The sequence below is a fragment of the Vigna angularis genome, chromosome 5, assembly GCF_016808095.1.
Source record: "Vigna angularis cultivar LongXiaoDou No.4 chromosome 5, ASM1680809v1, whole genome shotgun sequence".
In the NCBI taxonomy this organism is placed as follows: Eukaryota; Viridiplantae; Streptophyta; class Magnoliopsida; order Fabales; family Fabaceae; genus Vigna; species Vigna angularis.
The window spans coordinates 39,153,957-39,166,096 of record NC_068974.1 but is presented as its reverse complement, the minus strand read 5'-3'; the positions used below and the strand labels follow the sequence as shown (position 1 = coordinate 39,166,096).

The following is a 12,140-nucleotide window of genomic DNA, read 5'->3' as shown; positions in this document are numbered from 1 at the left end:
ATTTACCCATCAAAATATTGAATTAATTATTTAAAAATAAACTAATCAAATTTTATTTACTTATTTTTGGTAAAGTCAATAAACCAGTTGTTTAACACAGTGGACTAGTTCATAAAGCAGTTTAAGTACAAACATATTTAACATTGCTCTTAAAATTTCTCACATGTAAGCTATAACTTTATTTAACTATTTACTAGCTTTAAATCTTCTTTTACTATTGTTTCTTATATCTTAAATGCTTATTTTATTATTATTAATTTGTTTTATTTATTATTATTTATTCCAATTTATAGATACAGTGAATCATTATATTACTTTTAATACTTATTAAATCATTTGATAGATCAAAATAAGAAATGTAATTACATTATGCTTTATAAAAATTATACACAATACAAATGGTAAGAGGAAATGCAATGACAATTAATACTTATTACATTAACTTATTTAAATAAATAAAATAAACTACTTAAAACTAAAACATATAACTTCTAAAATAAACAAATGTACAAAAATTTAATAAAATAATTAATTATTTAAAAAATAGATTTTGTTAGGAAATACTAATATAATTTATATAATAAAATTGATATATTTATATATTTTATAATTATTAATTGTTTTAATTTTTAATATAATAAATCATATATTCGATATGTTCATATTTTATATAAATATATTAAATATTTTAAGTCAATTATAATATATAGATAAAATGTAGATTTTACTTTATAAATTCGATTTATGAAATTAAGTCAAACTTTCTTTTTATTTTTTAAAACTATATAATAAGTTTTTGATAGTTATATTATTCTTTCATGATTATTAAGTAATTTATTAGTTTATTTAATATAAATTCTACTAATCTAATATAAAAATTTATAAAAGAAAAGTAAAATATTTGACTATAGTTTGAAAAATAAAAGAAATTTATGGGAGGGAGTATGGTAAATAAGTGAGAAAAAGGGTGGCAATATCAAAACTAGCGGCGCCACCCACCTATGTGCCGGATTGGCTGTTACATGACCCCACCAAGCACTGTCTCAATGCTCAAAAGAAAGAGAAAAAAAAAACAACACTCTTCTCTCATCTCCTCCAACCCTCCCTTCACTTCATTTATATACCCCTTCCTTTCTCTCTCATTCTTCTTCATTTTCTCAATTTCCATCATCACGCCACACACCACTCCGTCTCCATTTCCAATTATTTTTTTCTTTAATTTTCAGATTCCAACAAATACTAAACATTTTCTGCAACCAAACCAAAGCAAAGCAAAGCAACTTTTTCCAGGCAAGAATTCTCTCTCTCTTTCCCCTTTCGTTTACTCATCTAACCATATATAGTTGTGTGTGGGTTTATCACGCGGAATGAATTGACTAACCATCGCTCGCAGCTTGCAACCTTCTTTTCAGTTATTCTCTCTGTTTCTTCTTTCTTTCTCTGCATCCAAATCGCTGTGCTGTGTTTTCATTCTTCTTAACATGCAATCTTATTTCTCCGCTTGATCTTATCATGCAATCTTATTTCTCTGTTTGATCTTTGAGACTTGATCGGTATCCAGCGGGATCAGAATTTGTTTATCTATTTATTTATGTTGCTGTATATGATCAATGATTCTGAGTTGTTGTTTATGTTTTGTTGCGATGAAGAGTGTTTCACCACTCTGATAAGAAATAATTGATTGATGTTTTTCACCAATCATCGGAACTTGATAGTGTTGAGTTTAATCAGTTTAATCTTTAATCTTCGATTTTCATCTTTAATTTTCAATGTTTAATTTGAGTTTTTCTACTCTTTCAATGTGTGTCACATTTTTGGTAAAGAATATTGGTTTTGATCTGGAGATCGATCGATCTCAGTGAAGACAATCAGCCTGTTTCTGTTGAGACGTATCTGTAGAGATTAGGAAAAAATTAAAAGTTTCTATAGCTTTCAGATGTTAGGTGGTGATTTTTTAATACATTTTATATATTCTGATTTTGATATATGTTTTTAGATCTTCTTTTGTTGAATTTATTAGTAAAGAAAGGCTGGTTTTCTCTCATTGCCACTGTGTATTACCTGCTATTTAAAAGGCCTTCTCAGGAATCTCAGCCCCTGCCAGCTTCACTTTTGTTCCCAATTTTTTATTTCCTAAGTTCACAATTACCCTTACTCTTTTGGTAAAATTCCGATTCTGACCTTCACTTTTCACTGTCCTTTTACAACTAGCCAACTAAGAGGGATTTTTGTTTTAAGAAATTTGAAAATTTTATTAAAAAAATATGTTGTTGCTAATAAAAAATGTTTTTTTAAAGAAAACCTTCTTATGTTAGTAAACATAAAACAACGATAAAGTAAAACAAATAGATAAAGTAAAACAAATAGCTATATTCGCGGTCAAAATTGTTTTTCTATAACAGTAAATTATACACACTTCTGTTTTATTATGATGATGGTAAACAGACAAACACTGGATTTTACTTATTTATTTCTACATAACTATTGTAATTTAGTAATCATAACTATGAATACAAATTTAATTATAATAGACCAGTTTTAACTTTTTTTAATTAATTCAATCAATTATAAATATGCATATTATTTTTTGTTATTTTTATGATAATTATTTTAAAAAAATGTATTCATAGTAAATTTTAATTGATTTATGGTGTTTTTTTTTACTCTAAATCTACTTAAAAATGTTACTCAATTAGTTGTTGGGTACCATGTAACTAAATAAGAGTATACTTTTTAAATCTAATTATTGTAATATAATAACAATCAATTTTTTATTGAATTGAATTTTAAAAGTAAAGTATCATCGTGAAGAGTGCAGATGATCACGAATTAACTTGCTTTAACTTTGCTGTATATACCTTTATTTGAATTTTAAAAGACATCACTAAATATGATATGTTTGGCTTTGCTATAGGAAAGGGAAAAAAGTATTGGTGGGGGCTTAGTAGCTAACTATCAAAAGTGGTCCTACTCATATACCATAGATATTAGCAAATTCCGTGTTGGTTAATTTTTTATCTTTGAATGTTGGATTTTTGGGTCCCATGATGTTTATGTCTAACCAACGATCCAGATGCAATCTTCTTTCATTTTGGAAAGTTATAGGGTAAATTTGATTTTGAAAAAAAGTAGAAAAAAATGAACAAAAAATTAGGAAATAGGTGGTGGTGGACAGGGAAATGTCTTATTTGTGAGATCAAGCTGTAAGACAGCATTTAGGGACCCACATGGCATCTTCAATAATCCTTCACAAAACCAGTAACCAGACCAGATCTTTTGCATGTATAATTAATATAATTAAGGGGTTAATTAACCATTAATAACTTTAACATTAAAAACCTTTACTACAAATCATGTAATGAATTTTATCTAATTCTTTAATAAAAATATTGTTTAAATTTCTTTAGTCATATGATAGCATGTTAATCTTTGTCATTAATTAATTATGACTTGTGTCAGTTTTACCTTTTCTTTCCCACTCATGTTAGGATTAATCTTTCATGCACAGGAAAACTAATGTCAGATTTTGAGGGGTAGAGTTCAGTGAATCATTTAAGAGTGCAAAAATTATAGTTATCATATGAACTAGAATTTATCTAATTATTACTATTTATTGATTCGATATATCCATTTGTCTTTCTAGATTTTCCATGTTTAAAATGGAAATATTTATATTCTTAGACCCTTATTGCATAAGGAAATATTTTTTTATCTGAAAATTATAAGTATTTTAATTATGAATTTCAATAATTATAACGTTTAAGAATTATTAAAATCTGTCGGACATACATATTTTTTAAATTTCTTATAATTCAGATCGACGTTGTTTTAGTTATTTATTTGTTTATTTATCATATTAAATTATCTAATACAAATAATTTCATAAAATGTTTTTTCAATATTATTTTTATTAGAACAATTTCATATTCTCACTAGCTTATTTATTGTGCTTTGTGGGAAAATTAACATGACAATGAATTCATAAATGAGGTGCCTTAAAAATTGAAATGATTTTCTTGTACTTGTTTCCATAACTTTCTCACGTGAAACTCAAATCTATTACTGTCTCCATGCATATTATTATGTTTGAGGTTGTTTCACATATTTTTTAAAAAATAACTATTTTAATATAGGTAACAAATTTACTAAAATATCCTTGTTCTCTATCTTCCCTTCAATAAATGCATTATTTAGTCTTTCAAAACAACTGATTTATTAGAGACAATATTAGAATAGATATTTGATTTTCTCTTTGAAAACTAAGGGACAGATTTCAAATGTTAAAACTACATTATTTTGGGATGGAGGTAGCAAGAAGAATTATGTTATCTGTAGAGTAATTTATATTTATATAAGAATATTTTATCGCGTTATCAATTACATGTCATACATTTTTATTGTACAATTTGTTGTACCAATTACATTTTTCTTTTAATAAGATTACGTTAAATCTATTTGAGTTTGAGAGTTACGTTTTAGAGGAGGAGGAAGAGAGAGCAAATTTTTCGTTTTAATAAATATTTGTCATTTCGCCTTAAAAAGTAAATTAACATATTAACCTAAACTTCTTTATTTTTACAAACATTTTCACCTTAATTTCTTTTTATTTGTATGGTATAATGATAATGAAATTAATTGTGTTCTGATCTGCCATAAACTCTTATATTTTTCCTGTTCTTCATTTACCTAATTTCTTTTATCACATTTAAGGGTACTACATCTGAATTCCTCTAGTTTCTTCTTTCCTTATAATGCAGTCCTATAAAGAAGCAGACATGGAAGAAGAGACCAAAGTCGTATCAGAGGTTGTTGTGGAGGCAGATCATAAGAATGACGCCATCAAGGTATCATTTTCTTCTTGCACTCGTTATTTTACAATTTGCTGGTTGTATAAAGTAGTCTCGGGTTAAAAGTTCTTTCTAAAGCTTCTCTTAGCATCATATCTTGCAGTGTTATCGTTATTGCAATGATCAGTAAGCATCTATTTCCAATTGATTATTTTTATGGAATCCACAGATTGTGCACACCTACTTCTTTTTAGACTCAATAATTGCGTGCTTGTGGAGAGGAGGGGCTTGAATTATTAGTATGGGAGACGTGGACTGAATTAGATCATAGAGAAAGAGAGACGCTATGGTGCTATTTTTTTTTTTCATATACTTAGTTGAAAATTTATAAATTTCAAAGATATTAATGTATCCAGATAGATTATAAGACACATAGAACTTCTTAGATTCTTTTAACGACTGATGGTCATTTAGATATAAGAGACATACGACTTATAACATTCTTTGAATAACTGATGATAAATCATATAATATAAATTTCCAGACCCAATGAATTGCTTAGAACTTCTATTTCACTTTTGATAGGCAATCCTGCTGCCCTATCATAAAAGCATATGATGCTTCATTTAATTGACACTTGAGTATACTTTTACTTTTTATTTATTTATCTTCTAGTTGTTCACCACCTGGAGTTTATAAATAGACATAATTTCAAAAAATATTGTTCTCTAGTTGATCTCTCCATCTTTGAACAACTGCTTTGTATCCATGTCATTAGAGCGGTGATATGACCACTTACTGGATTCTTAATCCATTAACAATAGCTTGAGATTATATCCTGTAACTATTAATAGACGATTTCCATAGTCATTTACCATAGCTCAAAATGTGTAGATGTTCCACTGCTCGGTCTACTGTTGATACTTGATAGTATTATAGTAGCAAAAGCTTTTAGTTCAAACTATACACATGTTTTTTACGTCCATTTTTTTAATGATTTATTGCAGGAGACAAATGGAGGCTTGTCAAGTGAAGTAAAGAAAGAAGAGGAAGAGAATGCCTTAGATGGAGAATTTATAAAAGTTGAGAAAGAAGAGAATGCCACAGATGATAAGTCCCACAAAACTGAAAGAAGCTCAGATTCTCCGAGCAGAGAATTTCTAGAAGCTCAAGAGAAGATACGGGAACTTGATGTTGAACTCCAAAGACTAACAGAATCGTTGAAGACCTCTGAGCATGAAAACATTCAGCTGAGGGGAGAGATCTCAGTTACACAACAGAAATTGGAGGAAAGTGGTAAGAAATACGAAGAGCTTGAACTGAGTCACAAGAAATTGCAAGAGCAGACGGTTGAAGCCGAGAATAAATATAATCAGCAGCTGAGCAATCTTGAAGAGGCACTTCAGAGTCAAGAAGTGAAGCAAAAGGAGCTTCTTCATGTGAAGGAAGCATTCGACGATATTAACCTTGAGCTTGAAAACTCCAGAAAGAAGATGCAGGAATTGCAGGACGAGCTGAAACTTTCAGCAGACGAGGCTCGGAAATTCGAGGAACTTCATAAGCAGAGTGGTTCACATGCTGAATCCGAGGGAAAGAAGGCCTTAGAATTTGAGAGACTACTTGAAGAAGCCAAACTGACTGCAAAAGGAATGGAAGATGAGATGGCCTCCCTTAAAGAAGAACTGAAAGGTGTGTATGATAAGATTTCAGAAAATCAAAAGATTGAAGAAGCACTTAAAACAACCACAGCTGAACTTTCTACTATCCAAGAGGAGTTGACACTTTCAAAATCACAGTTGTTGGAAGTTGAGAAAAGACTGTCTTCAAGGGACTCTTTAGTGGATGACTTGACTCGGGAAGTAAACCTGATAAAGACATCAGAAACACAGCTAAAGGAAGACATGTCAGCACTTCAAAATCTATTGGCCACATCGAAGGAAGAACTGCAAGAAAAAAATTCTGAATTGGAAACTGCGAGGTCCAAATTGCGGGAGGAGGAAAAATTGAGGGAATCAATTGAAGCTGCCCTCAAGAATCAAGAAACACAGTTTCTCAATGTAAAAGAGGAGCTGACTAAGCTTAAAACAGAAAATGGAACTCTTGAAGCAACCGTGGAAGATCTAACCCTTAATTCAAAGAAGTTTGAGGAGTTATGCGCTGATTTAGAGGGAAAACTAAAGCTATCAGATGAAAACTTTCTTAGAACAGATTCTCTTTTATCTCAGGCGCTTTCAAACAATGCAGAGCTCGAGCTGAAGGTGAAGTCGCTAGAAGATCTCCATAATGAATCTGGCGCTGCTGCAGCTACTGCTACTCAAAGGAGCCTTGAACTTGAGGGACATATTCAGACTTCCGTTGAAGCTGCAGAAGTGGCAAAATCACAATTGAGGGACCTGGAAACACGCTTCATAGCAGCAGAGCAGAAGAACGTGGAGCTTGAGCAACAGTTAAACTTACTACAATTGAAAACCAGTGATGCTGACAGAGAAGTAACTGAGTTGTCCGAAAAAATATCCCATCTCAATGCTAAATTGGAAGAGACCGAGAAAGAGAAGAATCTTCTTAACGACCAATTGCAAGAGTATATGGAAAAGGTCGTTCAACTTGAATCAGACTTGAATCAATCATCTTTGCGGAGTTCAATATTGGAGGAGGAGCTGAAGAAAGTCAATGACAAATGTTCTGAGCATGAAGACCGAGCCACTATGAACCATCAGCGTAGCAGAGAACTGGAAGATTTAATCCAGAGCTCTAACTCCAAATTGGAAGATTCTGGTAAAAAGGTGAGTGAGTTGGAGTTGTTACTTGCAGCAGAGAAATACAGAATTCAGGAACTTGACCAACAAATAAGCACATTAGAAGACAAAAGCAGGGTTTCAGATGAGCAAAACAATAAATACCTCAACGATTTGTCTAATTTAACATCAAATCTTGAGGCAATTCAGACACGAACGTCAACCCTCGAAGTTACACTGCAAGCAGCTAATGAAAGAGGAAAGGAGTTGGAAGATTCTCTGAATTCGATGACGGATGAAAAGAAGAAGTTAGAAGATGCTTCTAGCAGTTTGAATGAGAAGCTTGCTGAGAAAGAAAACCTATTGGAAATTTTGAGGGATGATTTAAATCAAACACAAGGTAAATTGCAAAGCACTGAAAGTGATCTCAGGGCTGCTGAATTGAGAGAGAGTGATATAATTGAGAAACTTAAAGCTTCTGAAGAAAATCTTGTCATTAGAGGAAGAGATATAGAGGAAACTGCTACAAGACACTCGGAACTTCAATTGTTGCATGAGTCTCTGACGAGAGATGCAGAACAGAAACTCCAGGAAGCTGTAGAAAACTTCAGCAACAAGGATTCTGAGGTTCAGTCTCTGCTTGAGAAAATTAAGATTTTGGAGGAACTGATTACACGGGGTGGGGAACAGTCTACATCCTTGAAGAATCAACTTGAAGAGAGTTTGAGTAAACTTTCTTCTTTGGAAAGTGAAAACGAAGTTTTGAAACGACAAGTTCTAGAAGCCGAGAGCAAGATTTCTCAGTCTTTTTCTCAAAATGAATTATTGGTTGGAACAAACATCGACCTGAGAACCAAGATTGATGAACTTGAGGAATCACTGAACCGTGCACTATCAGAGAAGGATGACACAAATCAAGAACTTGTGGCCCATAAGAACAGTCTAGCTGAATTGAATGATTTACAATCAAAATCCACTCAAATTCAAAGTGCAAATGAATCCCGCATTCTAGAAGTAGAATCACAATTACAAGAAGCGTTGCAGAGGCATACTGAGAAGGAATCAGAAACCAAAGTGTTGAATGAGAAGCTGAATACACTAGAGAACCAAATAAAGCTTTTCGAAGAACAGGCACTAAACGCAGTTGTAGCTTCTGGAACTCAAAAAGATGAGCTGGAGGAGAGTCTCATAAAATTAAAGCACCTTCAAACTGTCATTGAGGAACTGCAAAACAAGTCACTCCACCATGAAAAAGAAACTTCTGGGCTAAATTATGAAAACTCAAAGCTTAATGAGGAAATAGCTATCTATGAATCCAAATTAAGTGATTTGCAGTCAAAGCTCTCTGCAGCACTTGCTGAGAAGGATGAAACAGTTAAAGAGATACTCACCTCGAAGAATGCCATCGAAGAATTAGTGTCAAAGCATAGTGCAGAGGTGCAGACGCTGAATTCACAGGTACATGAGATACAGACTATTCGTATTGATATTTCTTTACTTTTCGTTCTTCCATTCCTATTGGTGGTAATATAGTTTTCTGAAATAATCATTTTGTCTAAACCATTATAACTAGAGAAATGATATTGAAATGGTATCCACTTGCAGTTATCTTCAGTGATTGATGAGAAGAACTTGCTAAATGAGACTAATCAGGATATAAAGAAGGAACTTCAGTCTTTTATACTTGACCTTGAAGAGAAGTTGAAGGAACAACAGAAAATTGAAGGCTCTCTGAGATATGAGATCGAAATTCTCAAAATGGAGATTGCTGAGAAATCTGAACTAAATGAAGAGGTAGGGTTGAGAGTTCTTATTTATTTTATTTCTTTGTAAATGAGAGCAAAATTCCGAAACACAGTACCTATCAGAACTAAAATATCGTTAAGAAACTGTTATATTGAATAAGCTTTGCTGATTAATCCGGTGCTTTGCAGGTTGGAAGTGTTCAAGCTGCTGCTTCTCAAAGAGAAGCAGAATTAAATTCAAAACTGGTAGACTATGAACAAACACTCAATGATAGAAATGTGCTGAATGAGAAGGTTGCAGAACTTGAGAAAGAGTTGCAACTTGCACGGGATACTCTTGCTAACCAGGTATGTTGAAAGAAAAAGGTTAAAAAGGAGATATCTGAACTTAATTCTCTTATCATTGCGTTCTTTCTCTTTGGCCACCCCCATATAGTCGATCTACCTCTGCATGTCTATGATATTTATATAACTCACGCTAGTGGTGTGCAATGTTGAATCATACTGATTGTTTTATTTAATTAAAAAAAAAACAGAAAGGAGCAGAATCTCAGAAGTTGGAACTAGAGACAGCCCTGAAGAATTCTGTTGAAGAACTTGAAATTAAGAAAAAAGATATCTCTCTTCTACAGAAACAAGTGGCAGATCTAGAGCAGAAATTGCAACTGGCTAGTGAAAAATCCCCAGTTAAGGTAATTCTCCACCCGAAAGTTCCCGACCACCGGTGTTTGTCCTTGAATGATTTCCTTGTAGGTTTAAAGCCAGAAATTACATGATTTGCATTCATTTCAATTTCCCTAATAACACAAAAAGAAAGCAGTCAAAACACTTCCTCGGCAATATTTTCATTGGCTTAATTTGGAAAGAGGGGGTGACATTCGGTGCTGTCTATAGAATATAATAATTATGATTAGAGAAGGCTAAATTCTGAAGGCCCCAATCCAAAAAAACACTATTTAGGTTCAGAATTATTCTGTTATTGAATGACATGTTTTTTGTATTGTCTAATGACACTCCAGGGCGATGAGGGTGTTGATCAGAAAGAAGGGTTGGAAGTCAAGTCCAGGGACATTGGATCAATCCTCTCGAGTCCATCGAAAAGAAAAAGCAAGAAAAAGTCAGAAGTACCAAGTCCTCAAACATCATCTGCGTCCGAGACTCATGTTCAAAGTGACCAGGGTTCGTCTGTCATAAATTACAAGTTCATCTTTGGAGTAGCTATTGTGTCCATTGTCTTTGGCATAATTCTTGGGAAGCGTTACTAGTATGAGCAGCGTATGTCTTTTGTTTTTGTTATTCATGGTGATTTTCCCTCTTTTTTTTCTCCTTTCCCGTTGATTAACTATCAGATTGAAAGCTTTCTTTGCATGCTTTCAAGCTCAACTTTTCAGGTTGGTCAGGAACTTGTTTTCATCCTATTCTTATTTTTTATGTAAAAGAAATGGGGGTTGGTTAATGTTTTATTTCATTTATAGTTTGAATTTTTAATAATTTGAGTTCGAGTTGTTTTTGCTATGGAGCTCATTTTTCTTCTCAAATTGATGTCTCGAGTGGGAGGACTTGGGCAACTAGAAAACGTTGTACTAGACCATAGTGTAAAGATTTATTTGCTTTCTTCTTCCTACTATGTATAATATTTTGAAAAATATATTTTTTATTAGGGTGCAGTGTTTGCATTAAATTAGGCTGGGTTATGCCCTGCTATATTTTGTATTTATTTACAATACCCTTTTTGAAGTATTAATTAGAACTACAAATATCAAGGTCATTAAAAAATGTAAAATATAAAAAGTATATTTTTGTTTGGAATTTATTCAATGTAATAAGAAGCTATTGATCGAATTATGCTTTTATTATGATTTTTCATGGTGAAATCAATATTTAGATGGAACATTTTTTGTTAGGTTCAAAATTATAAATGATAATTAGGACATAATTCTCTTCATCAAAAAACGTAATAGTCTAAATGTTATGATTCAAACTCACCTAACAATGTAACAAAACAATTTATATATTTTGCTACACAATTTTGACATTCAATTTTGAAGGCAAAACGAGATAATATTAAGAAGGTACAAATTCAAAATAAATGAGTTTAAAAGTCTGTTTCAGCCCAGTGTCCAACCCTATCTTTACTATACTCAACACCCCAATTTACTATTTTCAATCCCCTCAAATAACAACATTATTATTATTATCTTCCATTATGATATAAAATTAACCTTCATTCATTACCTTAATTTCATGATTAAATAAATTACTGCTTAAACTGTTTTTAATTTATTTCAAACACTTATATTAATACACAAGTCCTTATTATTATTTCGCAGCTAACATTTAAAAACATTATAACTGTTTTCTCATAATATGTCCCTCACAGACAATTGATTCATTTTTGTACAGAAAAAATAGTCCAATTAAAAACAAACTGCAAATGTAAGCCACAAATTAACACATATTGGATTCCACCACGTTGTATTTGAGTTGAAATTAATTTTATGCCAAAATAATACATTTACAACGATCAATTCACTAATTAAAGAATTTTTATTGGTAGGAATTGAACTCATTAAAAAATTTATAACAATTCACACACCTCACTAAATTGATTGAGCTCAACCTCTTCATAACTAATGAATTAATTAATTTAATAGAAGTGAGCTTATTTAAAGACAATAATAGTAACAAACATCATCTTAAGAAAAAATAAAATGGAGAAATCGATTTAAAAAAAGATAAAAATTATTATACTTTATTAGTACATATCGACTAACTAATATATATTGATATTCATCATCTAAATGTAGAAAAAAAACTGGTCAATTATTATTAGAATCAGTTAAATATTTAATTAGTTTAAAGAAATAAATAAT

At 31.5% G+C, this 12,140-nt stretch overlaps 1 protein-coding gene across 1 annotated transcript; it reads left to right on the top strand.

Annotated features, from left to right (window-relative positions):
* The first annotated feature begins 1,057 nt into the window (after positions 1-1,057).
* Positions 1,058-10,723, top strand: LOC108340285 (uncharacterized). The gene is made up of 7 exons (XM_017577555.2): positions 1,058-1,290; positions 4,758-4,844; positions 5,795-8,980; positions 9,128-9,316; positions 9,457-9,615; positions 9,804-9,959; positions 10,287-10,723. The coding sequence occupies exons 2-7, from the start codon at positions 4,776-4,778 to the stop codon at positions 10,530-10,532; spliced, it is 4,005 nt and encodes a 1,334-aa protein (XP_017433044.1). The 5' UTR covers positions 1,058-1,290; positions 4,758-4,775; the 3' UTR covers positions 10,533-10,723.
* Positions 10,724-12,140: the final 1,417 nt, after the last annotated feature.

Coding starts and splice junctions, on each gene's coding strand:
- LOC108340285 (XM_017577555.2), top strand. CDS start 4,776: ATGGAAGAAGAGACCAAAGTCGTATCAGAGGTTGTTGTGGAGGCAGAT. Junction 8,981..9,127: donor TGCAGACGCTGAATTCACAG/GTACATGAGATA, acceptor ATCCACTTGCAG/TTATCTTCAGTGATTGATGA. Junction 9,317..9,456: donor AATCTGAACTAAATGAAGAG/GTAGGGTTGAGA, acceptor GGTGCTTTGCAG/GTTGGAAGTGTTCAAGCTGC.